This window comes from Monodon monoceros, unplaced genomic scaffold, assembly GCF_005190385.1.
Source record: "Monodon monoceros isolate NGI ecotype Baffin Bay Population unplaced genomic scaffold, NGI_Narwhal_1 Super_Scaffold_7, whole genome shotgun sequence".
Lineage (NCBI taxonomy): Eukaryota > Metazoa > Chordata > Mammalia > Artiodactyla > Monodontidae > Monodon > Monodon monoceros.
This window is the reverse complement of record NW_021703784.1, coordinates 609,983-637,292: the sequence shown is the minus strand read 5'-3', so window position 1 is coordinate 637,292 and position 27,310 is coordinate 609,983. Positions and strand designations below refer to the sequence as shown.

General features: G+C 60.4%; 1 protein-coding gene across 1 annotated transcript in view; it reads right to left on the bottom strand.

Annotated features, from left to right (window-relative positions):
- The window catches only part of IGSF9B (immunoglobulin superfamily member 9B), a 42,667-nt gene that overhangs the window by 3,329 nt on the left and 12,028 nt on the right, over positions 1-27,310 (bottom strand). The window contains exons 4-19 of the mRNA XM_029208366.1: positions 22,977-23,128; positions 22,610-22,727; positions 21,385-21,526; positions 20,978-21,123; positions 18,699-18,841; positions 18,278-18,418; positions 18,077-18,193; positions 17,678-17,828; positions 16,762-16,873; positions 14,522-14,697; positions 12,905-13,131; positions 12,100-12,184; positions 10,156-10,317; positions 9,852-9,897; positions 7,640-9,289; positions 315-436 (exon numbers count right to left, since the gene is read on the bottom strand). Of these exons, the coding sequence (XP_029064199.1) occupies positions 315-436; positions 7,640-9,289; positions 9,852-9,897; positions 10,156-10,317; positions 12,100-12,184; positions 12,905-13,131; positions 14,522-14,697; positions 16,762-16,873; positions 17,678-17,828; positions 18,077-18,193; positions 18,278-18,418; positions 18,699-18,841; positions 20,978-21,123; positions 21,385-21,526; positions 22,610-22,727; positions 22,977-23,128 (3,690 nt within the window). The remainder of the gene's footprint in view (positions 1-314; positions 437-7,639; positions 9,290-9,851; positions 9,898-10,155; positions 10,318-12,099; positions 12,185-12,904; positions 13,132-14,521; positions 14,698-16,761; positions 16,874-17,677; positions 17,829-18,076; positions 18,194-18,277; positions 18,419-18,698; positions 18,842-20,977; positions 21,124-21,384; positions 21,527-22,609; positions 22,728-22,976; positions 23,129-27,310) is intronic.

Genomic DNA, 27,310 nt, shown 5'->3' with positions numbered 1-27,310 from the left:
CAATGCCATGTTTTCTAAAGGCGTATGCACAGAAGGGTTCTGAACACACATACCCCCAAGAAGGATGGTTCCCAGGTTGGATGAAACAGAACTGGGAGGATGATCTGAGACTTTTAACCTTACTTTTCTCATTTTTTGATACGAAAATTCTATTTGTATATTACTTGACAATTAGTATTAAAGAGAAGCAAAGAACGAGATAAGCTGGAGGAGTCGATTGTGCAGAGAACCCAGGGCTGGGATCCTGAGCCAGACAAGCCCATAGTGGCAGGTCAGGGTGGGAAGAGAGGAGCAGGGTGCTTCTCGACATTTACCGGATCGTTTCTTTGACTTCGAGGAGCCCTTGGATGACTTTTTGGGCTTCTTTATCCGTTGGTATTTCAGAGCCTCCAGCCTCTCAGGTACAGCAGCATTCCCAGGAGCAGGTGGATGTGTCCTGGAAGGGACAATTGGAGAGGCACAGGTCAGCTCCCGGACGAGAGAGCTTTGGAAGAGGAGCTGGAAGAAAGCCAAGTAGCTGACCCAGAGGAGACAGAGCACAGCTCTACGGAGTCCCAGGTGCCCATGACCAGCTCCTTGACACCTGCCTTCCTGCTGCTCCTGGAAGAGAGAACCCCAATGGAGAGCTCCAGCAGTGGGAGGCCTGCTGCAGGTGGACACCAATCTGTAGAGCCATCAGATGGCCTAGGAAAGGGAGAGACAGTCTTTAATGGCGAACCCATCACACGGCACTCAAGCTGGGGCAAGGAAGTCGGAGAAGGAAGCAGCTGGGATGTCTGAAGTTTGTGGATCATCACAGTCAAGACCTTGAAATGAAAAGTAAAGGGGCAGATTAAAGGACTGGAAGAACAACCCCACCCCACTGACTGTCCTCCTCCGGGAAAGACAGGGCCGGGCCAGATGGGAACCCAATGCCCAGTGAAATCATCTCCTCCATCGCCAAGATTCAGGCAGAACCCCGGCAGCCAACAGCAACTAACAGTTGTCGTCCACCAACATTTCAGCAGCAGACTGGGCTCAGGCTTCATCAGTCATGTGAGAGAACAGAAGAGGATGGAAGTGGATCGTGACGGTGAGAGTGTCCAAATCAGGCAGGCTTGCAAAGCCCTTGATATCCGCAGCAGGTATCCAGTGGATCCATATTTTAAGATTCGACAGAAAAACCAAGGTTATGGGAGAGGGGACCACCTACGTCAGCGTCTCTTTCTGCCCCAGTTGTCGAGTGGGTGTAGCCGTTTGCCTAACAGAGCAACTGCATGGTTAGGACAAAGGCAACAACTTAACTGGAGCCTGTGCTGCCCAGGTGACAAAGGGGCCCAAAGAGAGCTGAGAGGATGGACTGTCTGTGACAGTTTGCGCTTACTGGAGAGAACTGTTCAAGGATCATAAAAGAAGAAAATCTAGAAGATATGGATCAATGCCATTTCTTCTCAAAGTAAGCCAAACTTGGACCCTGAGGAGTAAGGGGGGAAGAGGGAGACAGGTTGCTCTTTCTTTCCCTCCAGTGCTGGCATTAGCATGCCATCAGGGAAGCAGGGACACTCCAGGACCCTGGTGGATGGGGGCGAGTCACTCTCCCTCCATCCCCACACCTCCCTCTTCCACCTCCCTCACAATCAGTGGTGGGTAAATTCTGACAGGAAGGAGTAGACAGCCAAACCTGTGAGGGGAAAAAAAGTCCCCAGTGGTGAGCAAGCAATCTAAGGTTTAAAAAAAAAAAGAAGAGGGGTGGGAAGACTACAGCCACATCTCCCCAACATCAGATATCTCTGCAGGGATGAGAAAGAAAAACATACAGACTAACTGTAGATAAGCCTCTGGTTCCTGGGGTTTCTTGCGCTAACTGACAGTGAAGCAACCTACATCTTCTTTGATGGATGCCATCATTCCAGCGTCCTTTAGTAGGTACAGCATGGAGAAGCTCCTCCCAAGTTCAGGTCAGAAACATTAATTTTCAACAGCCCCCTAAGAGCACAGAACTAAGAACCCAGCTACATGCACACACGGTCTCAGAGAGAAGGAGTCCAGCTCACCACTGGAGGTCGGGTCTTCACCCCGAAGACCTGCCTGCCAACTCCCCCTTCCTTCCTCTTTCACAAACCTCACAGCCTACCCATGGAGACCCTGCACAGCAGCAATAGGAAGGAAACTTGGGAGGCAGACAAAGGTTGGAGATGGCCAGGGCACGAGGGAGCATGACTTCCCAGAGCTGATGCAACGTCCTCACCCCCCGCTCGTCCTGGACTAAGGCTTCTTCGTGCTGCCTAAAAGGAAAAAGACATGAATCCACAGCTCAGTTCATCTGCCTCCTGGTCCTGGCCAGAGTCTTCCAACAGGCCATACAGATGAATGGTGTACAGTCTGAGGAGGTGCATGGCAAGCAAGTGGACCCAAGGTCCAGTAAGCAAACAGCGCAATTCAGGGTGACCCTCTGGGCATGAGAGAAATGGGTACAGGGTGCCCCCAAAAACTCCTAGGGATGCTCCAAGCCAGCTGAAACTTCCAGGGACAACATTATTATTACAAGCAACATATTACTACTATTACCACTTTTATCATACAGCATTTACTTACCACTTACCACGCCAGGCACTGATCTATGTTCCCTGCAATAATTTTCTTTAACCCTTACAACATCCCTAAGAGGCAAATACTGTATTGACCCCACTTTTCAGATGGAGAAACTGAAGTTAGTTTAGAGAGGTTAGGCAGTCTGTCTTATAATCCAGTTATCATGGGGTAAGAGCCAGGACTCTCAACATCAGATAAACTGCGTGTCCAACTTCCTTCTAAGGGAAACAGGTGCAGAAGCTACATGGAAGGAAAACACTGCTTTCGCATGCACCTGAGCAATCAGCCTGCACTGCACGCGCTCGCTGCCACAGTCACCGACATCCTCTGCTTCGGTGGCAGAGCCAGAGAAGACAGACCAGGGAGGGCGAAAGCTGGCTGAAGTGATGCCCTGAGCAGCAACAATCCACTGAGTGGGGGAAGCCAATTTTCCCCTGTGAAACAGCCAAGCTCCAGCTCTTCCAAGGCACCTGCTGTCCACCTGTTTTCGCGTTTGGCTTGGTGCTCAGGCTCAGATGCACGACAGGAGAAGGCTCCCCAAGGCACTGGAACACTCTCCCGGTACAGGAGGCAAAAGATAAAAGCAAGGGTCTGGAAGGACGGGAGGTACAGGGGAGGGGGCAAAATGGGTCTTTATATTCAGCTAATTATGTAGAAAAGTCACATGAAATGTGTCCCAGCAGACATCAAACCACCTCCCTTCTCTGGGAAGGGGGAAGGGGGGGCCATGTCCCCTATCAACACCAAGCCCTCCAGGGGACTTTCAGGTAATGGACTTTTGATGCCGATGACGTTCAGACAGTAGGAGGCTGGGTGAAGCAGCTCCATCCCATCCCTGGAACAAGGGCAGCAGGTAGTCCAGGGGTGACCAGTGGGGTGCCCTCCAGGGAGGTGAGGCCGGAGTTCTCTTTCCAGTCAGCCCCAGTTCTTCCAGAACACGCAAGAATTCAGCAAACTTGGACCCCATCCCCCAGAAAGTACGAGCATTACTGGAAGGTGAAGCCCTGAAATTAAAGCCCAGGGGCTTCTCCGGACCGTGTTCCCCATGAACCCCAGTTCTCTGTCCCACAGGTGTTTCTTTGTGGTTCACACCTACCAAAGACAGCCTGAAACTGACCTTAACACTCTCTTTTTCTCTCTCTCACCTGTTATAAAATCCATACAAAATCCAAATCACAACGAGATAGCCCCAGAGGCCTTAGTGCATATCTCTATGCTCACCCAGAGCAGGGGAAGAAAGACACAGCCAGGTTCAAAAAGGCAAACCACAGGGCAGGACAGTCGAAATCCTCCGGACTTTTCCTGCCCTCCTGCCCCAAGAGCTGGCCATTACCCCGGCGGCTGCCGTGCCCGGTGACAGGCAGAGCAGTGATGAAGGAGCACATCCTTCCTCTCCTGAGCGGACACTCTGCCGTCTGACTACAGGACTGGGGTGGAGACCGAGGACACCCCCTCACATCCACGGTGTAGCCAGGACATGGGTGAACCCACCCTCTGCCACAGCACAGCCAGCCAGGAGTCCGGAGATCAGTGCCCACCACTGCGCCCACAGACAGCCCCCCTCTGGTGGGCCAAGTGTGTGGCCTCCGAACTCGGCAGAGGCTTTTACCAACGGGACCTCCTTCCCACGATTCACCCAGTACAAGGGGCCCCAGCACGCTCCCAACCCACCTGCCTCGTGGAGGCCAAGGTCAGTATGAACAGGAAAGGGGATCAGAGGGGATGCAAGAACAGGGCCGCTACTGGTGTCAGACAGGGAACTGAGAGCCCCATCCACAAAGGGACAGGTCCGAGAAGGGAGCTGGGAGGAGGAGGAAAGGGGAGAGGAGGCGGGGCGGGAGCAGAACAGGGGAGAGCGAAGGAAGTGGGAACAGAGCAAGGACACACGTGGACGAGACGAGTCACACCACCTCCAACGAGACCCAGCGGGGACACATGCAAAGGCAGTGTGAGAGTGGCGCCCAAGAAGGAGCCTGGCTCCTGCAAGGGCCCAGCAGCCTCCACCCAGAGCTCTCGGCAGGCAGCACAGTGAGGGCCTGACTCCCCAAGGCTGGAGAGCTGGCCGGGCCAGGCGGAAACCACCCTGCATCGCGCCCCTGGTTTCCTGGTTTACCACAGCAGTGAGAGGGCACCCAGCCCCCGGGTCTGGCAGGCGGGGACACCGGGGAGGGGGGTCACGAACCAGAACGGGGCCCGGACCCAGGCACTTTCCCAGAGTGGAGCGAGAGCTGGGCCTGGAGTCATCACTCCTCTGGGGGCAGCAGGGGAGTCACAACTGGGGGCAGGGAGGAGAGCAGGAAGGTGGAGGGCGGTCCCATCACTGTCACCCCGTTGGCCGCTCCTAACTACACTGTCCCTGGTCTCCCCGAGCTCATGGCTGCGGCGTGGCACCCGGCCAGCCTCACACAATCCCGCGACCTCTGGCTGCAGACACTCTCATGGCACGGCCGTCCTGTTTACGGGAGGCCATCCTTACGCCCAGAGGAGACCGATGGTCCTGAGTCAGGACCGTTAGCCCTCCTGCCGTCTCCAGGTGGGGAAGGGATGCAGAGACTTCAACCCGGGAAGCCAGAAGCGCCCAGAGGAGGCTCCCTCTCCCATCTGAGTGCCTGGTGCCTGCGTGTGCTTGTTGCCACAAGCACGGGACTGGCGTCCACGGCAAAAGGAAGATCTTGTCAGCGGCCGTGAGACTGAGCAGGCCTCAGGGGACCACAAAAACCTCTCAGAGAGACTTGGCACCCCTCTGGTGTCAAGCTCCCGAGACCTCCACCTGGAAGGAGTCGCCCACATGGAGAGCAGAGCTGCCTTCTGCCCGGGGGCCTGTCCTCTCCTCCGGCGGAGCTCCTCCAAGACCCCTTCCCGGAGCTGTGGCCCCGGGACATCAGGAGTGGCTACTGCAGGGACCTTGAGAGCAACGTGAGCCCGCGGGCAAGGTCCACGCCTCAGTCCTGTGACAGCCAACAGGCTGCAGAGCAGGCTCAGGAGTGGTGACCTGCCCCTGCCCTCAGAGGACGACAGGTGGCCTGGTCCTGAGAAGGACCTGGCTGGTGAGGAAAGGAGCAGGGCCGTAGCCCAGCCGCGTGCTCCTGGGAGGACCGAGCATTGGCAGGATCCCAAGAGGACAGTGAGGGAGCGGCCACCCCAGGGGGAGATCTGCACCAGGGGGGCTGAGGGAGGAAGGGGGTCTCTACGCCTGCTACTGGGGAAACTGGGCAGAAAGGGGCCGGTGCTCCGAGACACCACGTGCCCAGCCAGGTTTCCAAGGTGCAGAGGTGCAAAGCGCTCGTAGGCATTCTAAGCCCCTGAGGGTGCATGCAGGGCCCCAAGGGCTTCTGCGGGAAGCTCTGGGCAGCAGGATGGCGAGGTGTCTGAGTGCAAAAACTGCAGGGAGGCTCTGGGAGGGGCTCAGAAGCTGCAGCGAGGCAGTGCGAGCGAGGCCCGGCAGCCGTGGAGCAGCAGGGCGTGGGGACCCAGAAGCCATGGGCCATCGGGGCGGAGGCTGCCGCCCCACAGAGGGGTGAGGGCTGTGGTCTGGATTCCCCTATGGAGGAAGCGCTGGCCCTGCGGAAGCCCGTCCGCTGGTCCGCCCCCTGCCCACCCACCCAGCCGGAGCTCCCTTACCTATTGAGCTGAAGAGAGGCTTGTCTCGACAACACTGCCCAGATAGCTGAGATCAATCAGAAACAAAGCGGTTATCAACATGGGTGCGGGGAACCACCCACGCACACCCAGAGGGAAGGGGAGGAGCACGGGGACCAGAGAACCGACAAGCGAGGCCAGAGAATGGGGTGAGCAGTAAGGAGAGAGACAGAGACCCAGACGGCACGATGGGACGAAGCAGATGAGGGCTGCACAAAGCACAGACGACAGGGCACAGCCCCCCGCATCTCCTGCACAGACAGCACGCAGCTCTCCTCCACCTCCCGAGCTGCTCCCCACCTGAGCCGGGGTGGGAGGTGAGGCTTGTGCTTCCAGGTACCAGAGTGGGGGGGAGGGAAGGGGGCAAGGGAAGGGCGCTGGGCTCCCTCCTCTCGACCTCCTCCCGTCTGCCTACCACCAGGCCAGCCTCCTCTGGACTCTGCTCCCCTGCACAGGCGGCCACATCAAGAAGAGACCAAAGGACGGAACCGGGGCGGGGGTCAGGAGGGATGGGGGACTACGGACGGTGCAGACTCTTCCCAGCAAGTCGGGCCAACCCAAAGAGGATGGAGAAGGAAGAGAGACGGACAGAAGGACGGACTTGGGGAGGAAGTAGTGGGAGGAGGAGGGAGGAGAGCAGAAGAAAGACCAGAGAGAAAGAACACGGGCAGGCGTCCAGGCTGACTGGTACCTGGCACACCAGCTGCTACAGTTTACAGTGGGCTCCCCCAGGCCGGCTGATCGCAGGGGCTTGTCTGTCTGTCTGTCTGTCTGCAGCTCCCTGCGAGGCACACAGGTTGGGGTGGGGCGTGTGGCTCGGGCACACGGTTCAGAGGCCTGAGGTTTTGCTCCCAGCCTCCAGGACGCAGCCTCCAGAGAGGCTGGGGGGCCAGGTGGGGGCGGGAGGCGGCACTCACTAGGCTGCTAAGGGCAGGAGGGTGGGGACGGGAGCCTGGTGGTCCAGGGAAGTCAGGCCCCAGGGTCCTGCTTTCGAGGAGGAGAGGCCGAGGAAGAAAAGGAGGCTGGATACAAGGTCTCTGGGCCAACCCTGGAACCGCCCAAAGCCAGGCTCACGGGGACGTGGTGGGCTCTCCACTCCAGAAGGCCCCAGGGGACCACTCATGGGGACACACCACACATCCCCTGGCCACGTCCTCTTCCCCGGCCCCCGGATGGCCTCCTGAGAGCTCTGGGCTGGATAGGGAAGATCCCTCATGCCCCTGGCAGGGTACCTGTGCAGGTAAGCCACACCCCCCCCCCACAGTGACCACTCCCTGCCGCTGCCAAGACCAGCGCTCCTCTCCCGAAGGGATGCTGCAGCGTGTCCCGACAAGCCCTGTCAGTCGGTGGATGGAAGGGCGAGGGCAGGGGAGGAAAGGGGAGGAAGATGACCAGGCGGCGGTGGGCAGGAGAGACGGCTCACACTCACCCTGCGGTAGGTAACGGTGGCGGGGGCGGCTCCGGTCTGAGCAGCTCCTCCCCCACCCTCCGAGGGGAAGGCGTCTGTCCAAACATATCCAAGTGGTCCACAGGCCCCGCGGGGCCTGGCGGAGGGGAGGGGTAGCCCGTGGCCAGAGTGGTGAAGCCCACGGTGGGCCGGTAGCTGGGGCTGCCGCTGCGGCTGCTCTGGGACGGGGAGCCCGTGGACGGCGTGGACTTGCGCGAGAAGCTGACGGCAGCCGGCGGCTGCAGGGCGGTCTCCGACACCTCGGCGGGCTGCAGGAGGCCGGGGCGCGGCCGGGCCCGCGCGGCGAGCTCGGGGGAGCTGGTGCGCGAGCCGAGGGGGCTCTGGGTCAGAGGCGAGAGCCGGGAGGGCTGTAGCACCACTTGATGTAAACTGGGCTCGGCGCGCCTGGCCTGCCGGGGGCTGGGCCGGGGCCGGGGCTGAGGCTCATACCACGGGGTGTCCAGGCCCAGCGCGCTGGGGCCGCCGTGCGCCCCCGGCTCGGCCGGCTCGGGGTAAGGCAACACGGGTATGCCCATGCCTTGGCTGGTGTGTCTCAGCTGCCCTTGGCTCACCAGAGGTTGCACAGGCCTGTCCTGCCACTTGGCGGCGGGGGGCACTGGGGCAGGGCCTCTGCTCGGCGCCTTGCCAGCCCAGCCCTTGGGCGCCTCCAAAGACAGGATGCCCGGGTAGGCTGCGGGCACCGGCAGGGAGGCGGGCGGCAGTCCTCGGGGGAGGCCGGCCGCAGGCTGCAGACTCTCAGCCACATCACACGGGTGCAGCTGGTGGGGGAACACCACGGCCGGGGTCTCCAGTCCCCCAAAGGGGAACTCCGGCCGGCCCCAGGGCTCTGGGGAGCGCCCACCGGTGGGCGTCTGAGTCAAGGGCAGCGTGCTGTTGGAAGCGTTCTCTCCGTTCTCCTCGGGGATGGCGGGGTGGCCGAAAGGCCCCTCGGTGTGCAGAGGTGGCGAGGACATGACAGAGCTCAGGGGGCTGCCCACCTCCGGCATGTAGAAGGGCGGCGGCTCCACCTCCCCAGGGCTGCTGCTGCTGAGGTACCCGTAATACTGGCCGTGGTGGAAGGGCCGGGGAGCGGGCGGCCTGGCTTGGCCAGTGGCCTGGAGCCGGCCCTCCAGGCCGCCAGGGCCCTCCAGGCTGCGGGGCTGGAACCGAGGGCTGTATGCTGGTGGTGGCAGGTAGGACTCCTGGCTGGATGACAGAGGGGTCAGCTGGGACTTGAGGGCAGCCACAGACGTGGGCACCAGCGGGTCTTCATTCTCCTCATCCGACTGGCGGAACTCAGGGTACATGTCAGTCTCCTCTGCAAAGGGGAAGCCCTCAATGCGCCGAGCCTTCGCAGAGGGCTCCACCTCGGAGGGGTCCATCACAAAGCGGCCGTCGGGGCCCCTGCTGATGAGCTCGATGGGCGTGGTGGCCTCCGCCTCAGCCTCCGCCTTGGCCACGCTGTACTTCTTGCTGCTGATGGCCCTCTTGGTCTTCTTGTACAAGGACAGCTCCTTCTCCCGCACGGGGCTCAGCATCCTCTTGGCCGCCGGCTGGGCCTGGTCGTCGGAGGACTCGGACGGGGCACGGAGTGTGCGGATGCTCTCGGGGCTGACCTTGCCGGAGGACAAGCTGGGGACAGGGAGAGAGCAGGAGGCGTGAGGAAGCTCAGAGGACACTACTGCTTTCCGTTCTCCCTGCAAAGTACCACACGCGCCTAGGAGGACGCCAGTGAGGAGGAGGAATGCTGGCGGGTGGCGTGCGCCGGCGTGAAATACTCTGGCCGACTCTCAACTCTCAACTGTCCAGGCGTGCGCTGTCCACTTTCCAAATGGACACCTCGTTTCCGCGTTTATTCTGCCTGCTCCTATGTTTGCTACCTCTCTCCAGTCACACCTGCAACTTCACTCCCAGGTTGCTCAAGGAATGCAAGCTCATTTTAAGAGTAACTTAAGCAAGGCATATTAAGAAGATACATCTGTTAGGATGGAAAAAAAATCAAAGAAATGAACAGCTCATCTACCATTTTGGGTCATCTACACTACTGCTCCCCCTATTAGTACGGACAACTTAAAATTACCGTGCAGATCAATTAAGGGAAAACAGCTTAGAAACACTGTCATGGGGCTGAGCGAGCCCTCCACCCTCCACCCCAGATGGCCGTACCCTGTCTCTCTGGGGCTAGACCACTTACGGAGACTCCAGGCTCTTCCTGCAGTGCGTGATGGAGAGTGGAGGGTCTGGAGGGAGAAAGAGGGGAGCCCGCTGAGGCCTGACGCCACACAGCCCTCCCCAGCTGTCAGCAGGGCCCAGACCAAAGCCCCGCAGGGAAGCAGCACCCTAGCACCTGGCACGTCTGGGTCCCGGATCACATGCCCCCACCGGGTCTGCCTCCACCCTCGTTTCGGTCCCAGCCGACTCTCCCACCATCAGAGCAAGTCCCATCGGCAGCTCTGCCCACGAGGTCCCAGTTTCCCTGTTTTCAAGGCGACACCTACCTTTCTTGCGCTTGAGCTTCCGCTTGCGCTGCCTGTTGACAAAGCAGGCGGCCAGGGTGCTGAACAGGATGGCCGCAGCCAGGAAGCATATGGTGGCCACGATTCCAGCCAGTACCGGCCGAGCCAGGCCATCGTCGGTCAGGTCCGGCTGCGGGAAGATGTCTGGGGGGATAGGGGGAGAGCACGGGTTAGACCCTCCCTCCCCAGGGCCCCAGGTGGTTCCCCACCTGTGTAGGACAGACATCACTAAGGCTCCGCCCTAAAAATGAAGAGGTGGCATGGCGGGAAGACGGAGAAGAGGGCGTTTACAGAGCCGAGGAATCACCACCTTGCTTGTGGAGAGGAAACACCATCTGTTATCTCTTCCCTGTGGGACGTCAGCTCTGTGATGGTCTGCGCTGGCCCAGCACCTTACCAGCCACCCTCACCTACCAGCACGCTCTACACGGAACCCGTGACTAGCTGACTGGACACTGCAGGGGCCTAAGCGTCACGCGGGCATCGTGACTCCCACCAGCCTCCCTATAGGACCAGGGCCCAGAGGGTGAAACTGCAGCAGCAGCAGGGCTGTCGCTGCACAACGCAGGTGCCCCTTTCTGACCATCACGGTGCAGGGGGTCAGCATGTCCTGGGCACCACAGGCACGTGCTGGCACGGATAGGGGCATCAAACAACGTCCTTGTTCTACAGGCAGAAGTGAGCCTCACTTGGTGCCCAGGTTCGCAGAGCTCAGAGTGACAGCCAAAACTGGACCAGTCCACTGCGTTACATGTCACCTGACAGTTGTGTTAATAAGTGCTGCTCTACAGGCTCATCAAAGGGGAAGCCTATGTATCTTGATACATTTAGCCAGAATCCATTGCCATGTCGATGACAGCGAGGGATTAAAACAATCCAGATCATGCTGACTGGTTGAGTAGAAAATGAGGGCTCAGCCTTTGGAAGTGGGAGGCTTCAAGACAGGGAACGCCAAGGGAGCTGCATTCTTGTTTACCACGGGAACCTCCCGACTGCCGGGAACGAGACATAAAGCCACCGAATGCAGAACAGTTCGTGAGAGGCACCCCCAAACCCTCAAGTCCTCTCTTCTAGCTTGGCTGCAGCTCTCTTCCCTGGAGGGAAGCCAAGACAGAAGTACGCTCGTCTCTGCTGCTACAGCAGGCACCTCCGTGCAGAGAAAAACAGCCCCACAGTGCCTAGTATACGCAACAGAAGTCACAGCCGCTCCCCCCGGGCTTTCTCGCCCGCCCACCCCCTGCCCTCCCCGCTGCCCCCGTATCTCTACCAGGCCCGAGCACGAGCTTCTTGGCCCAGCTCTTGCCCACTGCCTCCGAGGGTCTCTGCAAGCACTGCCCGAGGACGTGAGCCACTGCTGGATCACTAAGCAAAAACCTCTTCCCAGACCAAGCGAACCACTTCTGGGAGAGGGACCTGCTACATGTGAGGGAGTGTAGCTGGAGAAAGATGTATAGAAATGGGACCAGAGCCAAGAGAAAGAAAGATAAATGGAGAAAATGCTGGGGAGTTGGCTTTATTTAGCCTGAAAATATCTACGGAGAGGAAGGAATGGAGGAAAACAACACCAAACAGCAATTTTCCAAATGAAACACCCTAATTATGAAGCCGTCTTAACGAGAGGCGTCAGTAAGTACTGCTGACCTGTTTCTGTCTCTTTGCTCCAATTCGCCCCCCACCCCCAAGAGGATGACACCAGAGGAACAGAAATGTTATAGCAAAAGGGCTTAAGTCCTTTTCGACTATTCTAACAAGAACCTTAACTGGATTTCTCTCTGTGGTTACCTCATAGAAACGGTCATGAACGCAGCTCTTTAGATGGAGAAATCCTACCCACCTGGCAGGCTTCAGCTGGTGCTTTCGCTCTACTTCCAGCTCAACCTCTTCCCATAAGACCTGTTCCACAGACGCCGCCCCGCCCCCAAGTACCTGTGCTGGAGACGCCGGCGATGTTGCTGGGCTCGCTGATCAGATCCTGCATGACAGCCAGGACCCGGAACTCGTACCACGTGTCCTACAGCCCCAGGGAGGACACCCCGTCGTCAGCCAAGCGACCTGGACCTGCGACAGCCGCCCATCCTCCCCCCACCCCAGCTCTGCGACTCGGGAGTATCTGCCGATTTCCATGGGATGAATACTCCCACCGTGGCCGATTTCAAGCTACCAACATGAGGTCACTGAAAGCAGAGTTGGGCAGAGATGCCACATGGGCTCTCAGGAGTGCAGGGAAGGGAGAGGGAACATAGGTGGGACGGTGGGCATCTGAGAAATAAGCTGCTGCCTCTCCAACTAGAGAGACCTCCCGGTTTAAGGGGAGTCAGCTGGAGAAAAGTACCGTCTTCTCCTCCAGGGGCTCAGAATTGTTAAAGAAGGGACCCTACTCTGGGCAAGTGGAAGACAACCCTTCTGGGAAGCCTCTGCCCACGTCAGACTCCCGCAGGGAGCTGGGCCCCCAGCCCACCCCGGCTTGTGTCGGCACCTGGAGACCCCTCAAGCGAGAACAGCACTCCCGGCGGCCACAGGGCAGGCCCTGAACCTGCCAACCTCAGCTGCAGTGATCTGAGGATCCCAAACCTGGCAGGAGACCCACGAGCACAGGAGTGCAGGTGTGGGATGGTACGCGGCGGCCCACACACGCCTGAGCTGGGTCACTCAAAGCTTCCAGTGATTCTAGGAAGAGTCACGTCACTTCCGGAATTGAGAAAAGCAGCAGGGAAGACGCTAGGCACCTCACCTGGGACAGGTCCCTGGCAAAGAAGTCCCCGTCAGTGCCAGGTATGGCGTCATCCAGCGTCTCCCAGCGCTCTCCAACGCGGAACTCCAGGACGTAGCGGTCGATGGGGAAGCTGTGGTTGGCAGGTGGGAGCCAGGACAGGAGCACACCCTGCTGGGTCCGGTTGGCTGTGAGGCACCTCGGTGGGGTAACCAGCACCAGGGGTTCTGGAGTTGTGACAGGGAATGCTGCGGGGGAGGGAGAGGTGATGGCGGGGGTGCCGAGGCCGCTGCAACCCCTCTACCCACACGTCCCTGTGGGGGCAGTGACCCCAGGGCGATGAGGGCCACATCCCCAGGGTGCAGGAATCAATTCAGGACACGTGTCCCATGAAGAGCCCTCGTGACCCAAGGGAAGGGGGCAGGGTGGGTGGGCCCGAGCCTCCTGACTCCATTTCCAGAGCACTTCTGACGACACACACAAGGGCATCAGGTCCCGTGAAAGGAAAAGAGTCAGGACTTCAGGGAAGAAGGAAATGTAATTATCTTTTGAATAAGACAGTATCTTTGAAAAGATACTATAGGGACTTTATAGGGACTTCCCTGGCGGTCCAGTGGTTAAGACTTCGCTTTCCAATGCAGGGGGTGTGGGTTCGATCAGGTCAGGAAGCTAAGATCCCACATACCTCAGGGCCAAAAAACCAAAACATAAAAAACAGAAGCGGGCTTCCCTGGTGGCGCAGTGGTTGGGAGTCCGCCTGCCGATGCAGGGGACGCGGGTTCGTGCCCCGGTCCGGGAAGATCCCACATGCCGCGGAGCGGCTGGGCCTGTGAGCCATGGCCGCTGAGCCTGCGCGTCCGGAGCCTGTGCTCCGCAACGGGAGAGGCCACGACAGTGAGAGGCCCACGTACCGCAAAAAAAAAAAACCAGAAGCAATAGTGTAACAAATTCAACAAAGACTTTAAAAATGGTCCACATCAAATATATCTTAAAAAAGAAAAAAAGATACTACAAAACGTATCTTTCATTCTCTTCCAAGGAAGAAGGAACATCTTCCCTCAGCACTGCTCACTCCATCCGTTCCCCTCTGGCCCAGGTGGAAAAACAGGCCCCAGGGCACAGGGCTTCGGGGCGGGGTGAGCCTCGGCAAGAAAGAATGTGGGAGAAGGCTGGCGTGGGGCCGCCTGGTCACAGCCGACTTCTCTGGCCGCAGACAGGGGCCAAATGCAACAGCAGGCGGGCGGGGTGAGCCGCTGGGTCAGGGAGGAAGAGGCGGCCCTATGCCTGCCACCAGACGAGGCCGGGGGCCAGAGGAAGGGAGCAGCGGGAGTGCAAAAGGAGGAGGAAGGACCCCCACCACCCCGGGAGGCCACAAAAAGATGCAAACACGGGGCCAGCAAGGAACGATGGAACTGAAGCTCTTCCATCCATCTGAGGACACGTCAGGGCAGCCCACAGTGCTCAGACGGGGCACGAGGCACCCTGGCCCGGACAGACCCCGCGGGACGGTAGGATAGACCCTTACTGGGAGGTCAGTGTTGGTTGTATAAGGCACTTAGCAAGGCGCCCGCATACAATGGGCAGGAAATGTCTGCTCTCCATCCCAGCCCCTCCAGGAGCATCCCGGCCCGGCCTCACCTAAAGTGTTCACAGTGACCACCTCACTGAAGGCGCTGGTGCCCAGCTTGTTCTGGGCCAGGACACTGAACTGGTATGCTGTCTCGGGCTCCAGGGCATCCACCAGCAGCCAGCTGGGTCCCGGAGGCACAGGCAGGGACAGCCAGTCGTGGGGCCCAAACCGTGCCCGCTTCATCCTGCCCGAGAGAGAAAGGATCGGGGACAAGGGCGCGGGGTGGGTTACACTGGAGACTCGAGAGGGCACACAGGTGCTGGAGTTGGGGGCGCTGCCCCAGCCTTCCCAGCTTACAGGTCAGGAGCAGGTCACAACCCCCCAGCTGTGGCTGTGCCGGTCCCCATGAAGCCAGGTCCCCAGCCACTACTGGCGCCTATTCTCTGAAAAGGGACCCTTGGCGTTACTGATGCTCGAGATACTGGTCAAATTACCAATTGCATTCTGGGAGAATCTCACCCTGGTCAGAGCCCTAAGAGTGGCGCAGCCCTGGGAGTGAGGACGCTGGGAACAAGGCAGGTACCAAAGTGGGAAAGTGGGGATGAGCAGGACCAGGGGGAGGCCGGGTGCCCTTGGCCACCCGGCCTCCCAGGGACAGCCAAAGTGGGACCTGCGTGACCCCGAGGGCTCAGTCTGTCCAAGTGGGCTCGAGTCACTGAGGAGGAGCTGGGCGCAGGGCAGAAATAATCAGTGCTTCCCCACAATGGGGACCAGGACCCACCCCTACAGCTTCTGGGTTAGAGGTCACCAAGGAAGGCCGCGCTGTGGCTACAGAACACTGGAACCAGGGGTGAGGGTTGACCCTTGCTCTGCAGCCCACTTGACTCCCTGCAAGCCATGAAGCCGGCGCCCAGGCGCAGCGCCCGGCGCCACCACGGGGAGGACACATCGTCCCGTGGGATTGGCCGCACAGTCCCTCAGCAGCCTGAGGACCCCCGTGGAGGCCAGGCCCCTGCAGGTTAAGGGCTCACGGCTCACAGCTCAAGCCTCTGCCCGGGAATCGGAGCGGAGGCAGCCGAAAGCACAGCAGAGAGAAACCAGCGCTGGAAGGAGTCCTCCCCAGCCCCGTGATCGCCCTTCCCCCGCCGGCACCACAGCAGGCAGCAGAGTGACAAAGCGAAGCAGAGCCGCAGGCAGCGAGGGAACCAGTCCATGCCCAGACCTTCAGCTCGGGCCTCCCCAAAGGCGGCCACACGCCCTGCCCTGGCCACGCAGCCGCCTGGCAGCGTCCCACCTGCCCTGGGGAACAAGTGGGGATGGGAGGGGGCTCCGCTTCAACTCCGAGCCCCCCAAGCTCACCACCTAGGTCCAGGGGGCATCCAGAGCTCAGAACACCTAGGTAATCAGAGGCTGGGAAGCAGGCCAGGTCCCTCTGACTCCCTGCTGCTGAGAAGTATACGGAGGGCTCTCCCTGAATCTCCAGGCGCCCCCGACTGTGCTTCCTCCTCCCCCAACCCAACCTGGTGAGCCTGGCTGGGGCTACACACCCAGATGAGACAGGTCTGGAAAGGAGGAGGTGAGGGCTCACCCTCCCGACTCGAGGATGTCACCCATGATGCAGGTGGCCAGTGCTTGGCTCAGGAGAGGGATGTGGGGAGAGAAAATCCTGAGGGGAGGGGTGGACCTCGGCCGAGGCCTCTCTTCCCAGCTTTTCTACACCTCCTGTCCTCAGCCTGCTTCATGCGTTATTAAGATGTCTGTCTGCCCCGAGGTTTGGGAAAGATCTCAAATCTCTGCACTTCGCTAAGTGAATGTATAACCAGGTACAAAGACGACAGACACACGGTCCTAGAGAGAAAATGCACGTGTGCAGAAAAGGCCAGGAAGGTGAGCGCCGCTTCACGCTGGGTTTCTGGAACCACTGGTGCAGGGTCAGAATAAAAGATCTATGCTTGTGGCTGGCTGTCTTACGATGCCCTTGAACATCAGGACTCTCTTCCAGGCTCCAGAGAACAGAGCAAGCTGCAGGAGCGAGCCAAGGACAGGGAGGGGCCGTGAGATCAGCTGGGGACGCGCAGCACGGGGTGACGGACCATCCAGGCCCCAGCCCCGCCGTCATCCCAGACACCCCACCCCCCTGGAGCCTGGTCACCGGGCGACACACCCCACCATCCCGAGGGAGGCAGGGCAGGTGGAGAGCCACACCCTTCTCATAACCTGCCCCCTGACCCCAGGGACTGATGAGGGGTGGGGGTGGGGGGATAAGCAGAGAGCAAGGCGTGCGGGGGTGACTCACAGAGGTCCGTACCAAACAGAGAATGTCTGCTCAAATCCTCCATCGTAGCCTGGCTCCCAGGACACGTTGGCAGTTGTCATGGAGACCTGGACCCGGACACTGCCCGGGGCATGGGGGCTGGTGCCTGCAGGCCAAGCAGACACCTCAGGCGGGAGGAACTGAGCCCGCGGAGCCGGGCTGGCCGTGACCTCGTGCACCTGGCAAAAGTGGTGCCCCGGGGGAGATGTGGGGACAAGGACGCTCCAAGGAGCTGCGCCCAGCCCTGCTGGGTCATGGGGCTGGAGGAGGAAAACCGTCCCGCGGGCAGGCTCGTCCTTCCAGCAGGAGATGCGTGAGCATCAGGAGTAAGGGCCGGAGGGAAACCAGCCCCTGGTCATCAGCCCCGACCAGGCCCGCGCTCGTCTGGAGAGCGTCAAGTGCAGCCGACGGCCACAGGCGAAGCCCAGAGGCCCCCCGTCGCACGCAGCTCTCTGGCCTGAGACCCAAACGCCAACGTGAGAGCCGCCCACCAGCCCGGCATGGCAGTCAACACCTCCGGCAGGAGCTCGGGCCCTGGGCCTACCACTCAGTGCAGTGACGCCCAGCAGGGCGTCCCCCCCAGACCAGCCTCGGTTTCAATGAGCGAGTGTGGGGGGAACACCAGTTCCCACCTCACACACGTGTGTGACGAGGCGCCACTAGGTGCTGAGCCTAAAGCTGGTGGTAAATGCTCAAAAAGCACTGGCTGTTGTCACGACTGTGGCTGTCTGTCCCCAGAGGGGCAGGGAAAACATGCAGGCCGAGGCCCCGGGGACGAGGTCTCAGGCAGAGGAAGCGGGCACACGTGCCCGGAGCCCCAGGTCAGGGGACACCTGTGCCAGGCCCAGCCCGGACCTGGGGGCAGACAGCCCCGCACCCAGAGCCCGGCCCGCCTTCCCACGCCCCATACCGACGACAGTCAGGTGGGTGCTGGCAGTGATGCTGGTGACCACATTGGTGGCGCTGCACTCCCACTGCCCGTGGTCCTCCTTACTCAGGGCGCGGAACTGCAGGCTCCCGCCGGGCAGGGCGCTGTGCTTGCTTCTGCTGGGCTTCCCTACCTTGGCCAAACACGGGGGCGGGGAGGAGGGCGGGAGGAGGGGCAGGGAAGAAGAGAAGCCACCAACACTCAGGGGTCCAGGAAGGACAGGGGCGGCACCGGGCCCCAGCCCGCAGCCCTCCCTGCCCGCCGCCCCCCCCCCCGCGCCAGGAGTCACCGTCGCTACTCGGCCCCCGCCCCGTTGGAACAGCGCCGTTCCCAGGCCGTGCCCCTACCGCACTCCCCAGGAGCCCCGGAGCCCAGAGGTACCTTCCTCCACGTGATGACAGGGAAGGGGTCCCCGGCGGCAGCGCAGGGGATGAGCAGCTCCCGGCCGGCCTCTTGCCTATACTCCCAGCCTGGTAGCACCGTAAAGTACGGGGGGTCCTAGGAGAGCACGGCGAGGCCGTGACGTCGGGCATTTCAGGCGCCCACCGCCCGCATGGAGGCGGCCCGCAGCCCCGGCCTCACCTTCAGGACGAGCCTCGCAGGGGAGGACTGGCCCATGGTCCCCAGGGTGTTGTAAGGCACACAGGTGTAAGTGCCAAGAGCCTCCTCTGTGGCCTCCTCGATTCGGATGGAGCCGTCCTCCATCAGGGTCCAGCCCAGGTTCTGCTGGGGCACAGACAGCGCAGGGGAGCTGGGGTCAGGAGCCGGTGCTCAGCCCAGGCCCCTCAGCTGGACCTGAGCTGCTCCTCCGTGTGCAGGCTGGAGGTGGGGGGGGGCGTCTCGCGATGCGAGAACGGCCAGGCCCTGCTGGACTCGGCCCACGGGAAACAGCTCTTTGCTCTCCCCAAATCCTGGAGGGAGGGGCCCTGGCAGGAACCAGATCCCCAGAGGTAGCACCTCAGGGCCGGGGGCCTCCCGCGACCGGCACACGGCCCTCCGGCACCTTCTCAACCTGCAGGGGGCGGCCGTCCTTGTTCCACTTGACCACGGTGGCCGGTGGCTCTGCGTCCACAGGGCAGCGGATGTAGCCATGAATTCCCACAGGCACATAGATCACGGGGGGCATGTTGAGGACGCGGGCTGGGTCTGCAGGGCCGCGGGTGTGGGGAGGGAAGCAGAGGTGAGAAGACAGGCGGGGGGGGGGCGAGCCACCCCGCAGCCCAGGGCCCCCCACTCGGCGCAGTGCCAGGTGTCGGCCCAGCAGGGGCCACGAGATGGCAAAGCCCACTCCCCGGGCTGACCGCCCAGAGGCCACAGCAACCGTCCTGTCTGTGCAGCCCTGCATCCTTAAGAACACCCGTCTGAATGCACGGAGGCACCGCTGCTCCTGCCGGCCTGCAGCTCCCCCCACACACCTCCGCCCGGAGACGCAACAGCAGCCGGGACGCATAAGATAGCAGCATCCCTCCCGAGTGTCTGCGGGACCCCAAGCCGTTCCTCGCCCCACGTCCTCTGCGGACGGTGACCAGGGGCGGAACCACAAGGCTGCTTTTCTGCCCTGCCTCGGTTTCCCATCTGTGCAGGTGGGGTGCAGAGTCAGCCACGGAGCCGCTGGAAGTTTCTCGGGACAGCAGGAGCAGCAGCTCTGTGACGTGGGTGAGCCGCCCCCCGCGAGGCTCCCGGGCTCCCACGAGGGCCATGGAGGAGAAGGACCCAGAACTGCCCGGGAGGCGGTGAGGATTAATGGGCGGCTCTGTTAGCGTCTGGAGCCCTTCAGAGAAGAGCATTGCATAAATACCAGGCCGAAGTATATATTTAGACATGGCTTCCTACTTTTGTATGGTAGATTTTTTTTTTCTCCTCCAAGGTTTTCAAAGGGTTTATGAATGGGAAATACTCTGAACACTGCTTTTTAGCAGAAATAAAGATCCTTGTCTCACCCACCTGAAAATCTCACCCAACAGGTTCTCTTTGAAGGCAGGAAAGAGGTAAAAAACGACAAGAGGGAGTGGGTGATGGTGCCAGAGGGAGACAGGGAAACGCTTCCCTCAGCAGACACGGCCACAGCCTGGAGGATGGGAGCCTTGGTCCTGGTGGATCATCGTCCTTTGGAGACCACCCCTGCCGGCCCTCTCCCTCCGCCACTGCCCCCTCCATGCCCGGGTGACACAGGCAGAGAGGTTCTGCTCCGCAAGGAGCCTGCCCCGCCCTTGGCACCTTCACAGCCTGGGCACACAGTAAGTAACTTGTCAGAGCTTTTTCTCTCCTGGGTGGGACAGGCCTGGGGTTCTGAGTCACACAGCTTTCCTTAGGCCTCACAGCTCTTAAGAACTCGGGACGCATAAGACAGCAGCTGAAAGTCGTCCTCGGCTGTGGACAGCGGAGAGGAGGCCTCTGCCCGCACCAGCAGCATCACCACGTGAGGGCGTGAGGTCGGGACTCGGGGGGCCCACTGCCAGGCCCATGCTCAGCCCGCCTCCCGGGGTCACCAGCTGTTCTAATGTCCTCAGCTCAGATGCCACCTCTGGGCCACGCCTCTCCAGGTGGTCATACTCTCGCCCGCCCCTCCGTGTTGTGGGAGGGAGTGGTTCTTGCACACGAGCCCTTGTGTGATGGATAGCCTGTCACCTACCACGTCAAGAGGGGCCTTTATTGTCAAAGTGACGGAGCCATCCTCCAATCAGGAGGAAGAGATTAGCCCTCGGCACTCATCCTCTCCCCCACTCGAGACCAGCAAGCTGAATGACGCTGCACAAAAGCCCTCGGTCGTTCCGGCCCAAGAGCAGCCCCTTCCCCTGGGTCTCGGGCAGCCCTGGAAGGCGCAGCAGGGAAGCCACCAGGGGCCCGCTGCTGGGGAAGCGGATTAGTCACCCCAGAGGGGATCTGTCCCCCTTGCCCACCCAGCAGGGGAGCAGAGAGCGGCAGGAGAGCTGCCCCACTGGGTCTGAGCCACATGGCCCTCAGATACTAAGACAAAAACACCTCGTTCAAGGTGCGGACAGAGGAGCTGGCCAGCGCCGGCACGAGGACGGCGTCCAGAAGGCCTGCCTGTCCCTGAGCCCAACCGGGGCGAGGCTGACGGAATGGATTAGTGGACACGGGCGGCCGTGCGGCCCGGAGAAGAGCCTGGCGGGGGCTCGATTCACCTCCGCTGGCCAGCCCGGGTCAGGCCTCCTCCCGCGCTGTCCCGTCCCCGCCTCGGCCCCTCCTCCGCCCACATTGCCTCCACGCAGCCCTCCAGCCCCCCATGCGGCCAGCGTGGCCTGAGCCTGCCCCACTCACACTGCACGGTCAGGTACGCCGAGGCCGAGGGCGAGCGTCCCAGGCTGTTGCTGGGGACGCAGGTATACTTCCCCGCGTCCTCAGGCTTCACCCGGAAGATAATCAGGGTCCCGTCGATCAGGATCCGCACCCTCAGCTTCAGATCACTGCAGGGACACAGAACACAGGACACAATGGCGGGGGGCAGGCGTCTTCCATTCAACACTGGGACAACATGCCAGCGAGTCCTCCGCACGGCTGAGGAGGGGGACAGGCGCCGTCTGCACACACACCGGCCTCAGCATGAGGGACACATGGACCGGATGCCCCCAACCCCTGCCAGCTCCCAGAGCCCAAGGGCAGCCCCTGCTCAGAAGCTTTACCCCGAGGGGGCCTGGCTGGGCCCCAAGGGAAGGGCGGGCACTCACTTCTGGAAGTAGACATTCTCGTCCTGCCAGTACCAGGTGTAGGTAAGGTTGCCGGGATAGGCCTCTGCCCGGCAGGTGAGCAGAGCATCCTGGGATATGTTGACAGTGATGTTCTCAGGAGGGGAGACGATGAAGGGAGGTCCTGGGGGGACAGGAACAAGCATGACCTCTCCTGGCGGGGGGGTTTGGGGGGGACCACAGCGCTGGGCTCCCAGGAGGCTCCGACCCTCAGGAAGGGGCACCCCAAGCCCTGGAAGGGACAGCGGGGAAGGCACTGGTCCAGGAGCTGGCAGCGCAGCCAAGCAGTTGTCATGGAGACGCATCCAGCTGCTGCCTGTGCTCAGGTTCTTCCTCTCCCTGCAAGTCCCAGGGATGCAAGGGGCCCGGAGGTGTGGCCGTGTGCTCCCAGCCTGCTGTAGACGCCCGCCCCACGCACAGCCCCGCTGTAAACCTGGCTTCCGAACAGCCAGTTAACCCCTACACAGGCACGCACACACGCGCGCCCGCACACGTGCACACTCACACTCACACACACACACGCACACGGCCCTCCCTGCCCCTCCTTCTCTGCAGTGGAGCCCAGGGCAGCACATGTGCAGCAAGGAGAAAGGGACCGCCTTGCCTCTGGAGGAGTAAGAGGCTGTGGGCTGACCAGATAAGGGTGGCAGGCGGGTTGGGGCAGGGGAGGAGAGGGGTGGAGCTCCAGCAGCCCTGGCAGTGCGAGCCTTCCAGACAGGCCCGAGTCGCAGAAGCAGCGCACAGCCGCCACCCGACCCCTCGAGCAGGACGGAGGCTGCCCCCTCTGGGGGCTTCGAGGCCCCAGGCAAGGCAGACCGGCATCTCAGGTGCTGACCCCACAGACGCCAGCCCCACCAAATGCCCTCCGTGTTATTTAACCCTCTGGGGTTGGACGGAATTCCTATCTTTATTTACTGATGCCATCGTCAGAGGGTGGAGGCCTGAGAGAGGGCTCCTCCCCCAGGGAAGGAGGAGGCCCAGCGGGATGCCCTCCGGACATTCAGAGAAAGCAGAAACCCACTCGGCATGGCGCCTCCCGCCACCTCACGGGAGGGCCGCCACAGGCCACCAAGGAGCCCCACGATATGGAGAGGAGCTCCCACCACCCCCAGCTGAGCCACCCACGCCCTGGAAAGAACCCCCCAAGCTCAGTGGGGCCGGAACTCCCTGCCAGAGGCCCAGGGCATAGAGGCCAGATCGCTCTCACCTTGGACGAGCAGGTGGGTGGTGTGGATGGCCTCCCCCTGGATGCTGTACGCGCGACAGGTGTAGGCACCTCTGTCCTCCCGACTGACCGAAGTCACCGTCAGGCTGCCGTCACTCACCTGTGGCCGAGGAGAGTCGGGCTCAGCTCCCAGCCCTGGGCCCGCCAACTCCATCCCAGGTGGAAGTGGCCTGGGGCCCATGCACCTGGGGACACGGAAGCAGGCTTCTCCCTCTGAGGACACGGGTGCCAGCCGCTCTGCCTGCCGCCTCCAGCCCCACCTGCGCCTCCGCAAGTGTGAACTGTCACGGGGACGGAGGCGCAGGGCAAGGAGAAGTGGGTGCAGTGGCCGCGGCAGACCCACACTCACCTGGTACTTGCCGCTGGCACCTAGCAGCATCCCCTCCTTCAGCCAGGTGACAATGGGCTTAGGGTTCCCAAAAGCTGTGCAGGTCATGGTGATGCTGCTGCCCTCCTTGGCCTCGATGTACTGGGGGGGTGTTTCTGTAAAGGTGGGAGGAGCTGCAAGAAACCCAAGGCGCGGGGTGGGGTCAGCCAGCGGCCCTGCACACAGCGAGGGCCCTGCGCTGGGCCACCCCACGAGGCCGGCGCCCTCCAGGAGGTCGGAGGTGACACAGGTGACAGGCCCTGCCTTGTGAGGGGGGACCTGGAACTCAGAGTCAGTGTGGCTGGATCCCAAGTCTAAACTTTCCCCATTGCATACACCTAATTCCCAATAAAGGAATGTTTGTCCAGCACCCACAGGGAGGCCCCCCATGCTCAGCACCAGGGATGCGGCAATAAATGAGGCACCCGTCACCCCACGATCGTCCAGACACCCCTCCTTCTGTAACCCCAGCCCAACCAGGCCCACGGCTCTGGGACATTTGCCGTCTGAGCCCTGTCAGGCCTAGCACGGATCTCAAGCCAGGTGACAAAGACTCACCCAGGCTCTGCAGCGACAATCCCCCACCTTCCCCGCAGCTGCCTTGGGGACCAGGCAGACGGCCCGATCCACGGGCTACTCGCTCCTGAATTCTCGAAGACTGTGCCAGACTGTCCCCCAGCACCTGCCTCGGAGTTCTGACTAAAATCCCATCCGGTACAAATAACACACTCTGTCTCACCTGTCTGAGCTGCCTATAGAAGCCACCTGATCAACCCCAACTCCCTGGACGATCATGCGGTGTCTTCTGGAGTGGGGGGCACTGCTGACACCAGCCTAGGGTCCACAGCACCGGGCTCAAGGCTCCAAGTTCAAATCCAGCTGCCACTCGCTCTGTAACCCTGGGCTCAGCCGCTCTGGGCTCTACCTAAACCCCACCCTCAAGACCAGTGGCAGGAATTAGCGAGGTAAAGTCCGTGAAAGGAGCTGGTAAAACGTACACATGTGAAATGGTGGTCATTCTGTCATCACTGTCATCGCTGTCGGCCGCCCAGGGCTCCTGAGGCCCCGACGAGAAGCTGTGAGGGGGTCTCCTCGGAGGCTGCCCTGCCCCAGGCCCAGGACACGCTGGGGGTCGCGGCCACCCACCACCTGCCACCAGCCTCACCTCCCGTTGCACACCCCTCAACTCTGCTCCGACACAACAGCCTTCCCGTCTTCCTACACGTGCCAAGGACTTCCATTCCTGGGGGCTCTGCGTCGGCCATCCCCCCTCCTGGGCTGTACCCACATCTCACCCTTTCGGCGCCCGCTCGCCTTTGCTAAAATGCCACCTCTGCCTCACCTGGTCAGCCGGTCTAGGAAGGCACCTGCTGCATTCCTGTCTCCTCAGACTGTTTAAAGCACTTACGACCAAGTCTCCTGAGAGCAGAGATTTCCAAGAATCCCACTATGTGCCCAGCTTTTAGCGCAGTTCCTGGCATGTAGTAGAGTCTCAACAAACGTTGGTTGAACAGACGGATGAATGCAATGAAGGAGCCACACACCTGCACGCATGCGCACACACACACACACAATAGAGCAACACAAATGCAAACACAAAACCGAAGACAAGACCATGGCGAGACGGCTTTCTTCGACGATCTCCCCACCCCTCCGCTGAGCGTGGCCGCACAGGGGGCACAGGAGTGAGGACTGGGTGACCAGGAAGCAGGCTTCACCACTCACGACACATCCTTGAGAAAGTCCATCCTCACCCAACGTCTAATACACCAAAAGTGATGGTAAAACTCATTCCAAGTCCTTGCAGAGGGAACCTGGCATCCGAACCCCAGGCCCCTCCTGGCCTGGCCGTGCGCTCACCCCAGCAGAGCCCTCCCGCCACGCCTGCCCTTGAACTCCAGCTCACACAGCCATGGCCTCTGTTACCTCTGCGTCACACTTAAAGAAAAGATAATATGATAAATTACATCCTGAAGTGACAAATTAATTACTAATTACATAATTACTTTACTATTTAGGTGCTAATCAGGAAAGCACTTTGAACAATTTCGAGTTTTCCGGAAAATAATGGTTTGACTCCCGATTATTTACTGGATTAGGTGTGAGCTTACCAGCTGCATTTCTAGGCTTAATTCTTCTTTACAAATGCCCTATAATTAATCGTGCACATTAGAAATAGGCTGGCCTCTCCTCCAAGCAATTCATCGACCTAAAGCAAGGTTTTACTCTGGCTTTCCAGGCATTTTATATGCAATAAAGAAACAATTGGGCTTGTTTCCTCCCAAATGGTCTTCAAGAAAACACAGGAGGAGAATAAGACAATCTGTGATTCTAATTTTTCACTTTCCAAAGGTGATCCCAGTCAGAAATGCCTGACATTAAATATTCTAGTTTGGAAGCAACGGAATGTTGGTGCTCCAAACTCTTTCCTTCGATAATGGAAGTATTTACACGGGAAGGAACCTCAGAATGCAGGAGGAAGAAAGGGTGAGATCGCTCACGTTGGGAGGTGCCTGTGGTGTCCACCCTTGGAGAGGGAGGCCCCCGGTAAGGGGAAGCATCCGATGATAAGCCCCAGTGCTAAAGCCTGACCCTTCCGGACGAACAGCCTGCCAGGTTGCCTAAGTGCGCCGGCTCTCCTTCCTCTGGGCCTCCAGGCATGCTGTTCCCTCTGCCCTGGAACACCCTTCCCGCCTCCTGCCCCCGCACCTGACAGACTCCTCCTCCCCGAAGGGTCTCTGCCCAGGGCTCACTGCCTCAGAGAAGCCCTCCATCCCTCACGCTCCCAAAGCCCATACTGCAATCCTCTCTGGACCTGACTGCCTCGTGACGTGTCCTTCAGAGCTGGGTCTGTGTCACACCCACTGCATTTCCCCACAGCCGGCCAAGTGGATGTTCAGAAATGTGTGTTGAATGGGTGATTGTGGGTGTATTCCCAAGGGCTCTCCGACCACCACAGGCCACCTCTCCCAACCTGAGGCGCCTCCTGTGCTACCCGACTTCATCTTTTTCTCCCCTAAGGAGGAGGATAACCAGCATTCTGCACACAATGACCCTGCGCAGCCAACCTTCCAGGCGCAGTGCCAGATGTCTTCACCCACAGCGTTTCCCTTAATCTTCACAACAGCCCTACAAACAGGCTTTGTTCTTGGAAACACAAAAGGGAAGCTCAGAGAAATGATATGGGTGCCAGGGATCAGACAGCTAACGTGGTGGATCCGTGAAATAAGCTGAGTCTCATCGGGCCGCGTTCCATGCCGGTCCATCCCAGCAATGAGGAATTCCCAGCCATGAACTCCCCCTGGTGCAGACGGAGCCCGAGCTCTAACAGGACACACGACTCTAACAGGAGGAAGCTCTACGTCCCGGCTCGCAGTGTCTGCGCATGCCTGCTTCTCTGCTCGCTGGACCGGACCCAGCAGTGATGTGAGGGGAGGAGGTGGGGCTGCAGGAGGCGTCGGCCCGCCTCGGGAAAGGGCAGAAGAAAGCAAGCAGCGTGGGGCTCTTGGCTCGGTGCTCATCAGTGACGCTGTCAGCAGCAGGTTTACCTTCCTAATTATGTTCTGCTTGGGCTAATATTAAGCCGAGTTTTCATTCTGGGCACACACAACAGCTGGCATCGAAAAGGGATGACTCAAAAACTCACGGGTGGTGGGGACAGCCCAACCAAGATTTAAAATAAGCCTCCAATCGGTCTCTGGGGACTGACCAGCAGGTGCGCCTGCATCCAGGGGCTCAGGCAGCCTGGACCACTGACCCAGGGCCACCGTCCCTAAGTTCGCTTTCCAGAGACCAGTGCTCTGGCTAAAATACTCTGTTCTTCCAGGGCCCTGGATGGGTTTTCAAGGCGGAAGGAGCACAGCCTGACCCGACCCCACAAGGCAGGGACCCTCAAGGCTCAGAGAAACTTGCAACCCAGGCAAGCGCCCATTGCTCTCTCCAGACCGTGGCACCCAGGGTCACAGACATCACACCCAGAAAGACGCAAGCAGTGGGGGGCGTGTCCAAAGCACACCTGTTGACACCTCAATAACCAGTGCAGCGTCTGCAACACGCGGTGGCTGAACACGTCGGCTCATAAACTGAAGCAAGAGTAACTGTATGGTCAGAAAAACAAATCAAAGGGCTTTCCTGGTGGCGCAGTGGTTGAGAGTCCGCCTGCCGATGCAGGGGACACGGGTTCCTGCCCCGGTCCGGGAAGATCCCACATGCCGCGGAGCGGCTGGGCCCGTGAGCCGTGGCCGCTGAACCTGCGTGTCCGGAGCCTGTGCTCCGCAACGGGAGAGGCCACAGCAGTGAGAGGCCTGCGTACCACC